Source organism: Gadus chalcogrammus, chromosome 11 (genome assembly GCF_026213295.1).
Source record: "Gadus chalcogrammus isolate NIFS_2021 chromosome 11, NIFS_Gcha_1.0, whole genome shotgun sequence".
Taxonomy (NCBI): domain Eukaryota; kingdom Metazoa; phylum Chordata; class Actinopteri; order Gadiformes; family Gadidae; genus Gadus; species Gadus chalcogrammus.
Genome location: NC_079422.1, coordinates 11909348 through 11929225, shown reverse-complemented (window position 1 = coordinate 11929225; position 19878 = coordinate 11909348). Strand labels below are relative to the sequence as shown.

The 19878-nt window shown below is 42.3% G+C and overlaps 2 protein-coding genes across 5 annotated transcripts in view; both read left to right on the top strand.

Annotated features, from left to right (window-relative positions):
• Window positions 1–4411, top strand: part of LOC130392203 (oxysterol-binding protein-related protein 10-like) — a 15783-nt gene extending 11372 nt beyond the window's left edge. The window contains exons 6-8 of the mRNA XM_056602663.1: window positions 1–146; window positions 1600–1753; window positions 2719–4411. The exon at window positions 1–146 is cut by the window's left edge and continues 37 nt beyond it. Of these exons, the coding sequence (XP_056458638.1) occupies window positions 1–146; window positions 1600–1753; window positions 2719–2763 (345 nt within the window). The 3' untranslated portion in view covers window positions 2764–4411. The remainder of the gene's footprint in view (window positions 147–1599; window positions 1754–2718) is intronic.
• Window positions 4412–5754: 1343 nt separating this feature from the next.
• Window positions 5755–19469, top strand: LOC130392197 (serine/arginine repetitive matrix protein 1-like). 4 transcript variants are annotated; one of them, XM_056602653.1, is made up of 27 exons: window positions 5755–5992; window positions 6642–6704; window positions 6851–6956; window positions 7075–7171; window positions 7842–8447; window positions 8545–8694; window positions 9430–9543; window positions 9645–9713; window positions 10305–10418; window positions 10568–10633; window positions 12681–12740; window positions 12920–12991; window positions 13116–13184; window positions 13392–13457; window positions 13704–13772; window positions 14069–14137; window positions 14244–14312; window positions 14523–14591; window positions 14850–14927; window positions 15004–15066; window positions 15200–15262; window positions 15810–16039; window positions 16191–16252; window positions 16736–16885; window positions 17373–17519; window positions 18067–18138; window positions 18521–19428. In XM_056602653.1, the coding sequence occupies exons 1-27, from the start codon at window positions 5924–5926 to the stop codon at window positions 18527–18529; spliced, it is 2871 nt and encodes a 956-aa protein (XP_056458628.1). In that variant the 5' UTR covers window positions 5755–5923; the 3' UTR covers window positions 18530–19428. The 4 variants fall into 4 exon arrangements, with proteins under 4 accessions (XP_056458628.1, XP_056458629.1, XP_056458631.1 ...); XM_056602655.1 differs by lacking the exon at window positions 5755–5992 and adding an exon at window positions 6004–6316 and having other exon boundaries at window positions 18521–19469; XM_056602654.1 differs by lacking the exon at window positions 14069–14137 and having other exon boundaries at window positions 18521–19429.
• The last annotated feature ends 409 nt before the right edge of the window (window positions 19470–19878 follow it).

The window sequence follows — 19878 nt, the reverse complement described above, 5'->3', positions numbered from 1 at the left end:
GTGGTGTGCAAGGCCCAGGGCGAGTGGAACGGCACCCTGGAGTTCACCTACAGCAGCGGAGAGACCAAGGTGATTGACACCACCAAGCTGCCAATCATCAAGAAGAAAATCCGGCCCCTGGAGAAGCAAAGCCAATACGAGTCGCGGTGAGTGGACTGCAGAGTGTCCTTGGATCTGGGTGTGACTCCGAGCATGGGGTTTACTCTGTTGTGCTGCACTAAACACAGCATCACGTGGTTCATCGACCGTCTAGCATGGTGTTTCACTAAGCTAGAGCTAGCTGCCCCTTGGAACCCAACACATCCAACCTGTACGGCACTCACAGTACGCATAGTACACACAGTACACACAGTACACACTCTACACACAGAAACACAGTAACACAGTACACACAGTAAGACCGTACACACAGTACTAACAGTACATCAGTATGTAGAGTATACATGGTTCACATAGCACTTAGTGTACACACAGTACCTACAGTACACACAGTACATCTTACCCACCCCCCCCCCCCCCCCCCCCCCCCCGGCTTTCTAGTCATGTCCTGTTCAGACTCTGGGGGCATGAGAAGGCTGGGATATAATTATACATTCTATAGTGGGCTGGGATGGGTCAGGATGTAATTAACTCATCGGCAAGTTATAAAGCGGTGATTACCAACGTCAGTGTAGATGAGTTCTGCTACAGCTGCCTCCTCCCATCACTCCACCATCTGGCCGCTCCACACCGTCGTCAGCCTGCAGCTCCTCTTCACTCCTCCTCTTCCTCCCTGCCCCCCTTTCCTGCTTTCATTTTCTGTCACACTCTTTATGCTCGCTTTCCAAGTGCCTTTTGAGGTTTCGGTGCGGAGTAACGACCATATGGCGGCGTCGGGGCATCACGCCCAGATAGTTTTGAGGGTTTTTCCCATTGGAAGAGGTCCATGATGTTGTTATTCTAAAACTTGCATTAAAGGGGAACCAAACTGCATCCTTAATACAATTCACAGCGTCCTGCAGTTACCAGTGTTTCACCAAAAGGTGGTGCTGTCGCGGCGGACTAATATCGGTGTTGGTTATCTGACACAGTGTTGTGTGATTTGTTATCTACTGATCCCAAACTGCTCTACCGTACTAGTTTACCTTAATATGCATAGACCCCCAGACCCCCCCCCCCCCAAATGGGGAATGGTAATTATGTGCTGTATATATAAGCTCTTGCAGAATGCAGTAGGAGGGGAGGTTCCTATGTTCATGTTCATCTCCTGATCATATTGCATTCCATATATACAATATATATGTACAGATTATTCTTCCTCTTCAGGTTTTGATTCAGTTCTCAGAATAGCCGTGTTCTCTGACGGTACGGTAGGGCAAACCCCCCGACCTCACGACAGTAATACATTGGTAGACATTAAGTGTAAAAAGTTTTTTTGACCTCACGATTTTAAATTTGTTTACCCCAGCAAATGTCAACCTGTGAGCTCATCCAGGTCATCTGTGTGTCTCTCCTCCTCCCCCCGCCTCTCCATATGTCCGTCTGTATGTCCGTCTGTATGTCTGTGCGTTTGTCTGTCCGTCTGTCTGTCCGTGCGTCTGTCTGTTTCTCCGTGTCCAGGCGTCTTTGGCAGCACGTGACCGCCTCGCTAAAGACGGGCAACATGGAGGACGCCACGGAACACAAGCACCGGCTGGAGGAGCGCCAGCGCAGCGAGGGCAAGCAGAGGGCGGCCGCCAAGACGCCCTGGAAACCCAAGTACTTCATCAAGGAGGTGAGCCAACACGCAGCCAAACACCGGGAAACAACAGCATGCAATTACATACTCACAGGGAAGGAGAGGAGGAGGTGCTGTCGTAGGTTAGATTTGAGGTATAAAATATAAAATAAAAAAATATCATTGCAGTTTGTGTGTGTTGATTAAGTAACAAATACAAATTCAATCTTAAGCAATCCATTAGCAAATGCTCTTTCAGAATATTAGATTCTAGCTTACTGCACTTGTCAGTTCTAATTTCAGACCGCTTCCGACTTATTTCTGCCCAATGAGGGCATCTCTTTCGCGACTGGTTTGGTGAATATATCTTCCCTGTCAAGCTACAGCAAATTTAAAGCAGCACAATATTTCAAATGAATGTAAGGGGTGTGAAATGGATGCCAAATGTTTAAGAAGGATGTGATGGATCTGAGAGAAGTACATTTTACTGTTGGTAACTCGAGAAGACAAATGTTGTGAGTTTGCTGCCATCTACAGGTGGAAAAAACATCAAAGGTAAAAGCATATAAAGGGTCTTCACTATGATGCCAGCGCACGAATACTTGCTACACGTCCTCTTCAGCTCTATATATATATCTCTATTATTAATAATTTATCATTATGATGCACCAGACCTGGCATATGAATGCAATGGACAGGTCAGCTCTGCACTAGTTCCTGCACGCACATGCAAGGTGTTTATCCAAAGGTGTGCTGAGGTTTTATTTATATTTTTGCTTCCAATTTGTCATAGAAGCTGTGGGGAATAGAGCAAGGGGCACATCATCAGAAACCTGACTGACAGGTGGATTAACCATATCCTGAATTGTGCTGACAGGGCGATAAAAACTGATGAAGTAACCATTTTTCCCTCTACACTCTGGTGTGTGTGTGTGTGTGTGTGTGTGTGTGTGTGTGTGTGTGTGTGTGTGTGTGTGTGTGTGTGTGTGTGTGTGTGTGTGTGTGTGTGTGTGCGTTTGCAGGGGGAAGGATGGGTGTACCACAACCCTCTGTGGAAGGCCCATTGACCACAATGTGTGATTGTGTGTGTGTGTGCGTGTGCGTGTGAGTTCTATCTCTACTCAAGTCAAACAGCAGCAACCACATCTCGAAGGGCCACTACGAGTCTGGAGGGTTCGGCCGTGGATGGAGTGGAAATATGGGTTCCCCACAATGAAGAACCGGAAGAAGCAGTATTTTAAATGTCTCAGCAAGACATTCGTGCCAGAACGAGAATGTGCCAAAGAGAAAGGGTTAAAAGAGAGAGAAATAGTGAGAGGGAGAGTGCGAAAGAGAGGATTCCGAGCTAGATTCCGAGCTTGCTAAGGGTCCTGAGATAGAGATGTGACTGAGTGACTTAAGCCGGAGAGGTGTTACTAGTATTTTAGTTTTTATACACCGTAATTCTAAATAGCAGATCTCCTATGTTTTCAGTTATTTGCACAAATGTATGGAACAGCAGTGCCACTCAGTGTTTTGCACAATTCACTGTATATAGAGTACAAAATTCACAAAGTATTTAAATAACGTGTAGTTTCATGCCTTTGGTGTATGGTAAAAAAAATATAAATAAAAACGCTAAATACTTTTTGAAAAAAACGTAACTAAACCAACCATAAATACACTGAATATGTAGCGAGAATGGGTTAGAGAATGTAATAAGATGGGATTGGATTTTGGCTTGAAGCCATTATATTTACCCAGCCTTTTTGTAATAGAGAGTAATTTCATCTGAGCCCTACTGCGGTCTCTCTGCAGAGACAAACAAAGTATTATTATGCTTTATTTTCATCCGGTGCAATGTTTCATCTCCCTGGCCTTCTCTGCATCCATTGGGTCGTATTTAAAATAAATTATTTGTCATCAATGAACATCCAGACAGTCGGAGGCAAAACACAGAAGTTAGTATCTTGGCCGTCGGTAAGATCTAGTACTTCATGAGATGACAGTGAAAAAAAACACTAAAAAACAGACTGCCGTTTTAAGCCCCGCCAGCTGTCACAGAGGGTGTTGCTGTAGCCTACAATGCGTGGATGAGCCATGTGTTGGTTTGCCTTACGTGAAAACTGCTAAGCACTGGAGGCCACTTTGTAGTCTGAAGAGTATTTGGTAATGATGAGATGGGTCACTTTAGGAACAGCAGTGCACTCTTCATTTTAAAAGGATAGTGTACTGATATTGTTGGTACTGCACTGATCCCGTGGCTCAAGTCACTTCACTTCACCATGAGAAGAACCCTAAACGGAGAGGCTCTCTGGCAGGCTATCTATTAATATATATTAATAATGTTCATTATTTTCTAAAGTGAATGTTTCACGGGTGGCTGACACAGCAGCCTGTCCTGGTCACCCACTCCGTGCAGAGATCAAACCTATGCAACACTTTACTGTAGAAGCTTCCGGAGAACGGCTGCAGGAGCTTGAGATTGAGAATCTGGAGGAAACCAGTTTTGGTTTCAAAATAAAAGTTTTATGATGATGATGATCACTCAATGAGCCCTTTGTCTGTGTTTATTTGGCTGTACTTCATTGTGAAAGAAATGTGAGAAAAAAATAAGAATAAATGAAAATAAAGTTTGGGTCAATAGGAAAATTGGGTAATTGCAAATTGTTAGTTAATGAGGAACTTAACCGGAAGACAATATTGGTATAAAATGTAGTCACAGAAAATTATGTTACTGATCCTGCTATAGCATTTTACATTTGTACAATTACATTTCTTCAAATGTCGTTAAATAAGCAAGGTGCTTATTTAGTACTTGCTGGTTAATAATTTGTAATGAACTGTTCTTTCATTACACTTTTAGGTCATATTTCACAAATTTTGCCTTAAATTCCAATTCCCCATCATCAAATACAAAAGGAAATGTCATGTGTCCCATGTCCGTGGCCCGTCTAACCCCATATTTACTTAATTTGAAGCTTACCAAACTATTCCATATTTTACGATATGCATTTTTAGGGTTGGGGTTAGGGGTTTATATTGGTTGGGGTTCGGTTTTCGGTTTGACTGTTAACTTCAATGAGGGTTAGGGTTAGAGGGGGTCACTTTTGAAGTTGAGAAAAAAAGTGATTCTAAATCCCAACCCTAGAACTGAAAACGAAACACGGAAATCCAACACATAGGAAACTCCAACCCTTATATCAGCGTTAGAACCTCAAACCTAACCCTAAAACCCAACTAGGAAACCCATAAGTCTAACAAAAAAAATAAAAAAAATAACCCAAACCATATAGGAACCCCTCATTCTTAATGCTTTCCTCTAATGCTGACACAATATACAGCTTGATGTGGTCATGGAAATGCATGGGAATACATACTGACGTTGAGCATTGTTTTATAAGAATAGAAGAATAAGAAGAAGAATAATATAATGCCACCAAGGGTACGTGCAGGCATTGACCGTGTCGTGTGTTTGTACCAGAGCATGCCATAGCCGTGCCAAGCATGAGGTCATCGGACCCGCTGTTATATTTCTGACTCCTTGTGCAACATTGCCCTTTAGTGGTGAACTTGCACAATTTCACGCAGGATCGAAAATCCGAAAATGTTTATCAAAACTATGCAATGTGTAACAAAGTATGTTTATTGTACATTAAAACCAAAAACATATTATACAGAAGCCCCACTAGCTTTAATGTAAGTGGTATTTGGCAGAGCAGCAGTACATCTGCGTGTAGGCTACTGTAAATAAATAGCACCATGTCTACTGCTTTCAGTTTAGCCAGATTAATAATTAGACATTGACCTGGATCACAACAGTAACGGATTATTTTCCAGCGTCCACATCACGCATGTGCATACAATAGGTTCTATAAAAATGTAAATAGGCCTACGTGATAAATAAATAAATGAACGGATAACCGAAGTAACGTTTGTAATTCTATACACGTCGAGTCATATGCATTTTCCATTCCCTTTTTTTTTTTAAATCTTTTTAAACTTTTATGTAACTTTTAAAAGTGGTATTCGCCAGGCCTGCACTACGCGCTATATTTAGTTGTTGTCATGTGTCGCGTTGAATCGTCGACCAGGTGGTCAGCAGCAGGACGCGCCCCTCCGCTCAATGGACGGTGCCGTGCGTAAAGCTCAATTCATGTCCGAGACAAACTTTTCATATTTTTCTCTGTTTGAACTTTGCTTTCAATAAAAGATTGCTTGCTCGCTTACATCCAAACTAATGCCGTGATGACACGTGAAGAAGATCTCGTCCGCATCGCAAAAAAACTGGACAGAATGGTGTCTAGAAATAACACGGTGAGATATTTTGACACAGGTCGTATGTTTTCCTGTCACGTCGTGCTGTGTAGTGGGCGTAGGCCTAGGCGTGTTTTATTCACACGTTTTGTTTTAAATATGAGGAATAAAAAACTCAAATTGTTATCGTCAACAGGTGTCAGTAGTTAATGCACTCTTGCAAACTGTCAAAACGTTAAACACGGGATTATGAAGATTTTGTGCTCGGACAATGACTCCCTGCAAACATGAGCACAAGATTATAAGAACTGTTGAATAGTATCCAACATTAGTCCACTCGCTTTGACTATTTGCAAAAAGTGCTTCGAAGCGTCCCCACGAAAGGTAAACAAAATATTGCGCGCAAACAAGGTCGTCGATGTAGTTCTCCGGTCGCTCGCTGTAAGCTCTGGTGCCACGCTGCCTTCAACTCGAGTACGCTTCGCATTAACGAAGTTGCGAGACAACCTATTGTTTTTGCAATTCAAAGCCTGTAAATGCAAGTGTTTTGTATAAACATTTGTATAATACATATATGCCTATTCACTCGTACACATCATACATTAAGTGAATTCAACTATGATCAAATGTATTCAAAAGGTTTATGAATAGTTTTATGAATATTGACTGATGGATTTTTCCATTATGCTGCGTTGTTTTGTATTTACAGGAGGGGGCCTTGGACGTTCTGAAGGAGCTGAATGATTTCAATATGACTGTAAAACTTCTTCAGGTATGGGCTTGGACACACAGACAAACTATACAGTCAAAATATTGATTGACCTTAAGTGACGAGTAACGCTAAACAATGACCATGTCAGCCTTCATTGGGCTTTAAGCACCAGGCATTGTTCTCATTCAGAGCTCTTCCTTTGTTAGGATACCAGGATTGGCATGTCTGTGAACAACATCAGGAAACATTGCTCTGATGCAGAGGTCATCGCCTTAGCAAAGTTTCTAATTAAAGACTGGAAAAGGCTTTTAGGTGAGTAGTTCTGTTCTTTTGACCATTTCTGTGAAATTAACATTTTGAGAACATATATTCATGAAATAGCACGTTTACGTAGACATCAACAATCTAGTTGGTGGGTTCTTTCTAACAGAACCTGCCGAGCCTAAGAAAGAGAAACTTGATGACAAGAACGGTGTGGGCCCCAGTAAGAGAGCGGTTTCTCCCAACCTCTTTGAGACAGACAGCAGGTATGCATCTTTCCTGTTATTAGACGGAAACTAAACATGTATAACATTAAAATAGCAAGACAGCCATACGTGCTAACACAAACACACACACACAACCTTTCACCGTTCATGCACATGTATGACACAGACAAAAACGTGTCTGTGTCTGCAATTATTTCCGAATATGCTAATTAAAGCTAGGGTAGGCAATAAGGTAGCCTTAAAGCTAGGGTAAGAAATTTGCAGAAACCAGCCATAGTAAGCTATAATTTGAAAGTATCCAACTGAAAAAATCCCACCCCTCTCTTCAAGGCACTCGCTAAAGCAATAGGTTTACCTAGCCTTCTGGAAGAGTCAATGAGTGAACGGGCAGAGTGCGCACAGGGAGTCGGTTCGACAGACAGGTTGGCCATCAAATCATTACATTTGGGTTGAATGGGATGGTCGGACGGGCGTTATACAGGCCTGCGACAGCCAAAGATACCCATTTTTTTTTCTTTAGTCAGAGCATTGGATTCATTTATTGCTGTCGGGATGAAAGCAGAATTTCAACAAAAAAAGCACAAAAAATCGAAAGTCAGTCTCCTACTCTAGTTATGTAGCACCACCCAGTAGTGGGCTGTTGAGGGAACTGGTTGTTTGTGTGTGCTCTGTGATGAGCAGAGACATGAGCTGCTCTGTCTCCCGTCAGCCCAAGGAGAGAGGATGTGGGGGGGCCACGGGAGTCCTTGCCTGACAAGAATGACTCAGATAAACACAAAGAAGAGCAACGGCATCAAGACGAAGACCTCCATGACCACAGCAAGACAAGCGGGGAAGCGAAGAGGGAAAAACGCGCAAGCGAACCCGTTAACAAAACTCACCCGGGCGGGAAGGAAGCAAACGGAGACCGCCAGCGGGAAACCGACAGGATGGACGGACGCACGTCACCCAGAGACGTTGCTCCTCCTGCCCCCGATAGAAGAGCGGACCGCGGTGGAGAGGGACGTCCCCCAGACCCCCGGGAGGGGGAGGGCCGCCAGCAGTCCCCCCGACGGGGGAAACACCGAGACGAAGACACAGAGAAGATGAGGAAGAAGAGGAGACGAGCGGTGGAGCTGGAGAAGAGGGAGGACCCCGAAAAGTTCCGGTCCCACGACAAGACCAGAGAGAAGAGATTCACTGAGAACGCGGGAACTGAGAGGCACGCCGGAGACCGTAGGCTAGAGAGATGGACGCACGGGCCTCCGGGAGAGAGACACCGCAACGAGCCAAGGAGAGAGAGGCGGTTGCCCGAGCAACGACCACTGTTTGAAAGGTGAGCGAGTCGGGAGGCAGGAGTTCCTGGGTTTAGTGCTGTTCTATGCTGTTGCCAGGAGACCAGAGCTCAGAGTCTGGTTGTTTCCCTTCTCCAGGCGAGGAGTGATGGACAGCAGCATCCTCTATCCGACCCGTTGCCCTTCTCCTCCTCCCCTCATTCGCCGCCGGCGCCCCGTTCGCCCCCCTCGGCCCCTACCGACCCCCCTGCCGGCCAAGTGTCCTTCTGTTGAAGTCAAGAAGGACAGGTCAGGATGCTGGGGAACGTGTGTGGTGGAACAGTGCATGCGTGGGTCTGAGATGGAGACACATGGGTCGCGCTGCATGGAAGGATGGCAGATTTGAGGCAACGTGCGCTTTTATTTTGAAGTCTCAACTCCCAGGTTCAAACCGTGTGAGCCCTCAGCTCCACTGCAGATGTAGATCGTTTGTGTGAATGTGATAGCGTTCATACCCAGCCGTTTCACTCATAAACGATTACATCGTTCTTTGTACAGTGATTGTTTTCAGTACACAAGGAAACGGTTTGTGGCGCTCCCTGTAGAGCAGATATAGCGGCAAGTTGACATGACGGTTCTGGCGACGCAGCAAAGCATTTTCAGTGGAGCCCGGGGGTCCAGAGTGCTAACCAACAGCGGCACACACTGGCTAACCAACAGTGGTACGCGGTTAACCAACAGTGTTACATGTCAAACAGTGTGACATGGCTTTACAACAGTGTAACGCAGCTAACCAACAGTGACACACGGCTTAACAACATTTTTACACACAGGCTAACAAACACTCGCTAACCAAAAGTGTTACGCAGGAAGTGTGTTGTGCATGGTACATGAATGTGATGGGGTCACTCAAAAAAAGGTACATTTGGTATTAAACCCCAACACACACACCATCACCCAATAAACCTGGTTTCTCTTAGTACTAGCGACTGAGAGACGTGGCCTCCATCTTGGTGATTTGTAGCGCTGTTGTGATTTGCTCAGGAAGAGGAAGAGCAGCAAAGAGTCGGCCCCTCGTCCCCTTCGCCCCCCGCAGTCCGCCCCCCCGCGCCGCGCCTCCCCAGTGAGGCGGCTCTCGCTGGAGGTCAAGAAGGAGAGGTCAGAAATGCTGGCGTGTTTCACTCTTTTGGGGAGAGAAACTACGTGACCGAAGGCTTAACATTCTCCAGCATGGTCTTGATTCCATGTTTTTTATGCAGGCAAGTCCCACCGGATCCCAACGCTCCGATCGCCCCCCTCCCCTTCCATCTCCATCCGCCTCCGACAAGGTCTGCAACTGCAAGTTGTTGTTGTTTACAAAGACTCTGCGAGAGGCGGTTGTCATCCCCTCTCTGGCTGGAGTGATTCTACTACAGAATGTGCAGTGTTTACAACAGCATGTACCATGTACAAAAGTATATAGCGTGTGTTCAACAGGGTGCCGTGTGTACAAGAGTGTACCGTGTATACAACAGCATATAGCGTGTGTACAACAGCATGAAACCATGTGCACAACAGCATGAACCAGGTGCACAACAACATGTACCGTGTGCACAACAATACGTGCAGTGTGTACAACAGCATGTACCGTGTATACAACACCGTGTACAATGTATACAACAGGACGTAACGTGTGTACAACAGCGTGTACCGTGTATACAACAGCATGTACCAATTGTACAACAGTATATACCATGCAAACAACCGTGTACCGTGTGTACAACAGCATGTACCAGGTGCAAAAAACAGCATGTACCGTGTGCACGACAATACGTGCAGTGTACAACAGTGTGTACCATGGCATGTGTACAACAGTGTGTACTGTGTACAACAGCGTGTTCCCTGTGAACAGTGCAGCTGTGTCTCTCTCCGTCATGCAGAAGAGAACCGCCAGACCCCAACGCCCCGTTTGCTCCTCTACCTTTCCACCTGCACCCCCCTCCCCCTGCCAAGCATCCCACTGCGGACGGGAAGAAGCCGGTGGCAGAGATCAAGTCAGTACACCCGACCTCAGCACAGCTGACCAAGGGGCTGTGGTTGTAGTCGGTCGCTCACGGCAACAATGCCAAACGTGACTTTCCACTGACTTTCTCCTGAAAGGCTGGAAATGAAACGTTTATTGACGCATTGTTTGCCACCGCAGGAAGGAGCCCTCAGACTGCCAGCCTCCCTCGCTGAAGAACTCCCCTGAGCCGCTAAAGAAAGACAGGTCCGCCCGGCTCCGTTGTTCAAACCTCAGAGAGCAAACAGAGTCACTGCACTATTGCTATACTCCCGAAGAATTCGATCACATTCTTATAACATCTAAGGTTGATGTCTAATCGTGACGCAGTAGTACCGATTTAATAGTAGATTTTTCACTGAAGTAAAAAGCAACATGAAACTGTCAAAACTTTAACCTATATATACGGCTAGAAATCCAAATTGTATCACTATTTTATTGCACTAGTCAACTTTATTTTTATAGCCCAATTCATACACAAGGCAGGCTCAATGTGCATCACATAAAAACATTTCATACAATAAAATAAAATAGGATTTCAAAGAGTGCATAAAAGACTTTAACCAAACTGGATTTCAAATCATTTATAAAAAACACGTGAAGACAGGAATTTAAAGAATGTATGAAAGAAATGTGAATAAAATAATTAGTTAAAATTGTTGTTTAGCAGAAAGCGAGGGTAAAATAAATGTTTTTAACCTTGATATATAAATGTAGTCAGGGTTGGAGCAAGTCTCAGATCTTCAAGAAGTTTATTCCACCTATGTGTTGCATAGCAGCTGAATCCAGCTATTCCATGTCTTGTTTTGAATCTGGGAGCAATTAGCTGACTGGTCCTAGTGGGTGTTAAAGATCAAGAGGCTTCATAAAGGAAAGCATTACACTGATGTACGTTTGGACCTAAACGGTTAAGTGATTTATAGATGAGCCGCAGTATTTTGAAATCTACCCTCTGACATACCGGGAGCCAATCCAGGAATTTGAGAATTGGTGTAATGTGTTCATATTGGTCTTTGATGGGCGTCTGGCAGCTGTAGCTGCCTAAGAGCTTTTTTTGGAAGGCCTGCAAATAGAATAGAATAGAATTCTCTTTTTTGGCATTGCACATAGTATAGCAAAATTTTAATGTCCTCAAGACAGTGCGATTCTCAACCGAAAGTTTTTTTTACAAAGAAGAAAGGTAAAAAATATAAATATAACAAATAAAGATAAAATATACAAATAACAAATAAAGTTGAAACATACAGATCAATCAGAATATCAGTTGAGGGGAAAGGTATTGCACAATAGTGTTGTCCATTTTTTCCAATAACTCAGCGTACAAGTAATAAATGCATGGACGTTTTTCCACATCGTTTTGACATGATTCCCTAGATTCCTTAGTCTTATTATGTTTTTCAGGGGATAACAGGCAGATTTTTCGCTGACTTGATGTGGCTGTTGAAATAGGTGTTGGCTAACTTTCAGTCTCGCATCTTTAGCACCGATCATGGATTCCCTGAGATCATGGGTTCAATCATCTCAGTTTAATCCTAATTTAGTTCTAAGAAATTCTGGCACATCCAGTCCTTGACCTGCTCAATGCACTGGCAGAGCAGATATATAGGATGATAGTCATGTGGTTTGATTATATCGATTTGTGTGTCATTCCCATAACAAGGGTAAACATGTTGTTATTTTCTATAAATAGGCCAAGTGGGAGCATGAATAAAGATGGTCCTAGGATTGAACCTTGGGGGACTCCACACGTCACGTTAGTTCAGATACATAATTACAAATGGAGACATAGTAGTTCCTGTCTTGTAGATATGACCTGTACCAGCTTAAGGCCCAATCCAATTTCTACCCCTTACCCCTCCCCCATGTTTTGAAGGGGTAAGAGGAAGTGGTAAGGGGTAGAAATTGGGTGGGTCATTGTTTGGGGATTGTCAGCCTATCAACGGTTTGAAATTAGGTTTGTGCATTATTAGTGTTACTATTGGAGAAGAAGAGTCTCTTTCAATGCTAAATTGTAGGTATAGCGGCTCTCTTTATAGAAGTCATGATGACGTGAAGTTTTGTGAATTCACTAAGGAATAGTTAACATCTAAAGCCCCAAATAAGTATTTACTGTTACATTCATGGTATGTTATTCTAATTAATCTCTTGCTGATGCTGGTTTACAACAACCGATAAAATGAAAAGGAGGAAAACCTGTTGCATCCAGAGGAAGATTATTGCTGGCACCAGTCAAAACCAACTCTATATGTTACAGGAAAGACTCATCGGAGGGCAAAGGGGCCAAAAAACATTCACTGGAAGTCAAAAAAGAAAGGTTAGCTTTGTCCAAAGCATGATGAATTTCAGTACATGGACCGGTGTTACACTCCTGGCTAAAGGTTGATCATTGTGTTTCATTGTCACTTTTGTTAAGCAGGTTTCTTCATAAGCATTGTGAATAAACAAAGAAAAAAAATCACTTTCATATATCAATTATAATATTTTCTGTTTCAGGAAACATTCAAGTGATCTTAAACCACCTCTGCAGAAAAAGCCCAAGTTGGATGTGACGAAAGAGAAGCACAGGTGCTGTGGGAGGGAAGCTTTAGGTTTTAAGCAAATTCATAATTTCTACGCAAATGCATACAATTCATGGTTTGCTTTGATTAAACAGAAAAGTGATACAAGATGTACTGTCTTCTCACCGTAGGAAGGACTCTTCTGACTCAAAGCCAGGACTTCCTGTTAAACTGCTTCCAATGGATTTCAAATCTGACAGGTCATGGAAAGAATTATTTTTAAATGATATGTAACCAACTATTTTTATCTATGTAATTGATATGTACAATTTAGACCTAATCTAAGTTTAAGTCCTATGCAATGTGTTGTTAAGTTCTATGCAATGGGTTTTTAAGTTCTATGTAATGTGTTTTTAAGTTCTATGTTAAGTGTTTTAAGTTAAATGCTATATGTCATCTCACCGTAGGAAGGACTTTTCTGACTCCAAGACCAGTCTTCCTGTCAAAAGACTTTCAATGGATTCCAAAGACAGGTCATCTAAAGACTTATCTTTTTAAGTTATATGTGACTTTCCTTTTAAATGTATTACTTCTGTTTTTAAGATATATCTAATCAGTTCTTTTAAGTTATTGTTTTGTGTGTTTTCTAAATATCATCAGTTTTTAAGTTAAATGACAACATTTTCTTGTTGGTTGTTTTTAGGCTTTATGTAATGTGTTTATATTTCTGAACGTTTTTTAAGGTTATATAATATATTTAATCTGTCTTCTCACCATAGGAAGGACTCTTGTGATTTAAAGACAGGACTTCCTGTGAAAAGTCTTTCAATGGATTCCAAATCTGATAGGTCATCTAAAGACTTTTGTTTTTTTATGTCACATGTACATTTTTAAATGTAATACTTCTGTTTCGGAGATATAACTAATCAGTTTTTTTTACAGTGTCATTTTTTTAAAAGTTTTATCACATCTATTTTTTAGTTGTATGTCATCTATTTTTAAGTTATTGTTAATGTAATCTGTTTTTAAATTGTGTCAACAATTGTCTTGTTAATTGTTATCTGTTTTTAAGCTTTATGAAATGTTTTTTTAAGTTATATCTTATCTGTTGTTATGTTATATTTAATTTGTCTTCTCACCGTAGGAAGGAATCTTCTGACTTCAATATGGGACTTCCTGTGAAAAGACTTTCAATGGATTCCAAATCTGACAGGTCATCTAAAGCCTTTTGCTTATTTTTGTTAAGTTGTATATCATCCATTTTTAAGTTATATATAACCTGTTTTAAGCTTAGATTTCATCTTCTCTTCTCACCGTAGGAAGGACTCTTGTGACTCCAATGCGGGACTTCCTTTGAAAAGACTTTCGATGGATTCCAAATCTGACAGGTCATCTGAAGGCCACTTCATTCGTGCACCGTCCTTGTTTTCCTCATCTTTTGCTTTGTTTTATGTCTTCTTGTAAAACCTTTTTGGTGCAATGAAAAGTGTGATAGAAATCTTGTGTGTTCTAATTATTATTTTTATTAAAAAGATAAATACATTTAAGTTATATCAAATCGGTTTTTAAGTTAAACGTCATCAGTCTTTTCCCCATAGGAAGAAGGCTTTTGACTCCAAGCCTGGACTTCCTGGGAAAAGACTTTCTTTGGATTCAAAAATGGACAGGTCTTCTTAACACTTAACAACCAGCTTCTTTGCTCCTAGGTTACTCATGTATATATATCTATATATTTTTTTAGTTATATGTCACCAGTTTTCAAGTTATATGTAATTCGTTTTTAAGTTCCAAGTAGTGTGTTTTTAAGGTACATGTAACATATTTTTAGGTTTTGTGTTTTTAAGTTAAATATTATTTATTAAGTTGAAAGTCTTCTGTTTTAAGCCTTATAAAATGTGTTTTAAGTGTGTCTTCTCACCGTAAAGGACTCACCGGAATGACTTTTCTGACTCCGAGCCAGGACTTCCTGTGAAAAGACATTCGATGGATGCCAAATCTGACAGGTCATCTAAACACTTCCGTTTTTTAAGGTCTATGTAACGTTGAAAAGCAATTTGTAAAGGTGTATTTCATCTTCAGGAAAGAGTCCACTGAATCCAAGAAGGCAAGCCCATTGCCAGCGAAAAAACTTGGAGGTGAAAGGTCAGTAAAGTTCAAGCTTTCACACCTTTACAAAGCATACATTTCCTTTTCTATGTATATAAAACATTTGTTTTTTGCATCTCATTCCGAAATGCATGGAGATGATCATATTCATGATGTTGTTTCTCCGTAGGAGAGAGTCTCACGGCACCAAACCGCTCAACCCTGTTCAGCCCTCGACTGACGACCCTGAGAGGTACCCTCGTCCAACCTTAATCCAGGCACTCCCATCCAACCTGATCCAGGCGCTCTTATCTAAAATGATCCAGGTGCTCTCGTCTCACGGCAGAGCTTTACCGTAACGGTGTGAAGTCAGACTGTGCTGTGGGCGCTGCTGAAGTGCAAAAGTCGCGCCTCCCTGCTACCTGCAGTGTTTACAACTTCTCGGGGGCGTGAATTTGCCAACGCAGGAAAAAACATTCGACCAATCACAGAAGACTGGGCTACTCGGGAGGGAGGCCTTAGTGCAATATGATACAAATCAGACCAGTTTTGAAAGACACAAATTGTTTTGCAGAAATGAAAAGTGTGACAATAATAAGGGGTATTTCTAATATACAGGCATGTAACCCTATTCTAGAAGTACCCCAAAATGCAATAATTAAACCTAAAAATGCATAATATGGGGTCTTTAAGATTCAGACAGGCCTGGGATTAGCTCCACCAGCCGGTTGGAACCGTGTAAACATGTATAGCACACGTCTGCTTCGCTTTGACCAACTAACCTGCTGTTTCTCGGCTAGCAAACGAGCCAAAGCCAACTTCCCTCAGACCCCCCCCAGCCCCGCCAGCTCCCTGTCCCCTGGCTTCAGCCCCGGCGGGGGGGCTCTGTCCCCTGGCTTCAGCCCCAGTGGGGGGCCGCTATCCCCTAGCTTCAGCCCACGGGGGGGTCCCCTGTCCCCGCGCCTGGCCACCGGAGACACGGTCCGGGACAAGTGCATCGAGATGCTGTCGGCCGCGCTGCGCACAGACAGTAAGTTGGGCATCATGGTTACTACAAAATAAGGGTTAAGCAGCCTCAATAAGGGTGTTGTTTTAGCACACTGCACAATAGGACACACACTATGAGGCTATTTGGGGTGTGCACAGAAATGAATCATTCTTCTATTTCTTTGTCTTCCTAGATGACTTCATGGAGTTTGGTGCTAACTGTGAGCAGATGGCCGTGGACATTGAGGATCATATCCTTCAGTTCTGGGATTGATTGGTTTGACTTTGTTGTCAATACGGCCGATAGACAATGGGCCGTATCAATTCAATGTTAACTTCACCCAGTATAAGAGGTTATACCACAGCACTGTTAAATACTTGCATACCTGCATTGTCAATAATCCATGTGGATTATTTTGCAATTCGGGATACTTATGTCTTTTAACAGTTCCAAAGCAATGGCCAACAAATCCAACATCAACACCAGTCAAATACAACTATTGATCAGAAATGTCCTTGACTACTTGATTTCAGCAAAATCAATATACTCAAAGCAGCGAGAATATTCAGCTGATTAAGTTGATAAAAACCAATTAAGTTATGGATGAAAGTAACTAATAATAAACTAATGATTGTCGTAACTGGTATAAGGGGAATATACCACTCCATCCGTTACTAACGTGAAGGCAATGGTTGAATGGTCAGATGGATTGTCCTCCTTGACCAGAAGACACATATCTACCAAGAGATCCGGGCCACCGACATGAGGTACAAGAACCGGGTCCGGAGCCGCATCAGCAACCTAAAGGACCCAAAGAACCCGGGCCTGCGCCGGAACGTGCTGGCGGGGTACATCGAGATGACCCGCATAGCCTCCATGTCTGCTGAGGTAAGGCCGGTCGGGCTTCACCAGAACCCCTCAGGGATCGGGTTTCATCACTGTTAATCCACTTTGGCACTGCGTGATACGAAGACGTTGTGCTCTGTGTCTAACTGTATAACTGAAGTGCGAGGTTGTGTGTGAGCTACGTGGCTGTAGTCAAAGTATAAGTGAACATGGGGTTGAGGCAGTTGTTGAACCTTGAAGCACCTGTTTCGAAGCAAAGCATTTATGAATGGAATAACATGCTGAATGCACTTCATGCTATTTGTGTTGTGGTTCATGAGAAAATTAAGTAAAATGAAAAGAGAAAAAATAAAGAATGTTAGGTAATATTATGTGTACTGTGCACATACTAACATAATAACTCTGCATGAACTCAACTAGGTTTATTCAACATATGGCCACACCAGACAGCAAACAGAATCGCTGCTGTTAAAATTTGGTCTGCCCCACACACACACGTACACCCCCCCGCCCTGTGTTGTGTGTTCAGGAAATGGCGAGCGACGAGTTGAAGCAGCTGAGGAACGTTCTCACCCAGGAGGCCATCAGAGAGCACCAAATGGCCAAGACCGGAGGCACCACCACAGACCTCTTGCAGTGCAGCAAGTGCCGGAAGAAGAACTGTAGCTACAACCAGGTACATACACACACACACACATGGAAACTCACCCACACGCACATGACTCACATACACACATACACGCATGGACGCAGGCACACACACACACACACACTCACTCAAAAACTCACGGACTCACTAACTCTCTCACACAGTCACACACACACAGTCACACACACACACACCAGACAAACACATCACGCACACACACACACGCACCGTCACACACACAAATATACACACACACAGACACACACACACACACACACACACACACACACACACACACACACACACACACACACACACACACACACACACACACACACACACACACACACACACACACACACACACACACACACACACACTCACACTGGTAGGATGACTGTACACTACACTGGACATTGCAGAGACTCTGGGAGCAATAATCCGAACTGATAATATTGTCCATTTCCACATCCTCTACGTACGATATAGCAGTTTGTCTGTCGCCATGTGCAACATCTGTTAACATCGGGGACTGATATATGCGCATCACTAATGCTGTGTGTGTGTGTTTCAGGTGCAGACCCGTAGCGCTGATGAGCCCATGACCACGTTTGTGCTGTGCAACGAGTGTGGAAACCGCTGGAAGGTATGTTGCTCACTAGACTATTTCTAGACTATTCACTAAACATCAGTACATCCTGAAAGTGAGACCAATTTTGACATACTTCATTAACACATACGGAGGGGAAAATGTAAACAAGAAACACTTTACTATAAGGGCACATTAGGTAATAATTCATTAATATTAGGTTATGCAGTAATAAGTATATGCTAACAATAAACAGGAGGTTTAATTAATTAAATCTCTTGTTATTCTGTTGACATTAATATAATTATTCTTACAGTGGTACTAGTGTTAGTACTACTTTAATTACTTTAATGACATTTCTTCGGTCCTACTTCGTGGGGCACTGATTGAAAGATAGAGACTTAATTATTAAAATATATGTTTTTTCTTGCATTTCCAGTTCTGCTGATGCCTCCCAGACCAAATGGGAATCATGCTGATATCGATGAAATTAAATTATTTTCTATGACAATGTAGACAGGGACGATTTACAATACTGCAGCTAAAAGTGTGCTCATAATTTATACTATGTTATATTTTTATGATTTGTAAGCATGTATGTTTTGACTAAAATATAATAATACTTTTGACTTAAAGACTTTTTGCATGATTGAATCAGAGCAAGCTAGCTTGGATAAACAGGTCACATATTTTTGCTTCGGGAAAGCGTTCATTAGAATATAACTTACTCTAATAATAAATTCAAAATTGCAACTGTTTAATTTGTATATTTCAAATCCCAGACTGATTGCATACTCTGAAAGTGTTTCTAAACTCCCTAATTTAATAAATAATCTTGACAATCAGTTTATTTGTCCCCCATTGGTTTCTTCTAGAATGTTCTACACATGTGAGACATTCTTTTCATTAGATGTTGGAATAGTTAATATACGGCATCCCAATTGGCCTGAATTAATTTAATATGGACTAATAAATGCTCTTGTGTTTTCAAATAAGTTGTAGAATGGACATCCTTGAACGTCTACTGTGTCACCACAATCTCACAGTAGGTGGCAATAGATCATAGAAGGGATAGAAGAATAGATTTTGAGCATTCATCGACACATTCAATGGATTTGTTATTTTGTTAGGTTACTATTAACATACCGATTAAACAGCCATTATCATCATATTGAAGTGCAATCAAAAATAATATACGTATTTTTCAGCGTCGACATATTAGGTACCATATTTAAACAAGAATTATTGTCTAAGAACAAAATTCTAAACAGACCTTTACTTTGACACAGAAAGCCTTCAATACAGAACGGCTTCAGCATCTACCAAGCACAGAATCTAGGAGTTCCTCTCCCCTGGTGAAAGCCCTACTCCCCCGCAGCCTGTTTACTACGTACTAAAACCTAATGTCCTGCGACTAACTGCCAAGAAGGTGAGCATGCTAGGAGTTTGATTTATTCTTTGATAGCGTAGTTATAGAGCATTTTCTGATGTTGGTAAACAACGCATGAGAATATGTTGAGATTTACGCTCAGGGATAGCTTATCTTGAGGCATCTATCTAGGAACGATCTGACCATAGTCATATTGCCATAGAAACAACTGCAGTATCACCGGAAGGAGGAAGGGGTTTCTTGACTGAATTTATTGCCTACTGCTGATTTAGGTTGAAATTATTGCAAAACTAAATCCTGATGTGCCACCAACTATCTAAAAATCTCTAAAATCTAAAAATGACACTTGGTCATATTTTACAGGCAGGAATTAAACTAAGTAGACGTGACTTTCAAATTCCCTTTAC

Bases quoted from the DNA above. Each gene is read 5' to 3' on its own strand.
- LOC130392197 (XM_056602653.1), top strand. From the start codon at position 5,924: ATGACACGTGAAGAAGATCTCGTCCGCATCGCAAAAAAACTGGACAGA. The intron at 13,458-13,703 runs GTCATCTAAAGA...TTCTCACCATAG, and splicing joins TCAATGGATTCCAAAGACAG to GAAGGACTCTTGTGATTTAA. The intron at 13,773-14,068 runs GTCATCTAAAGA...TTCTCACCGTAG, and splicing joins ATGGATTCCAAATCTGATAG to GAAGGAATCTTCTGACTTCA.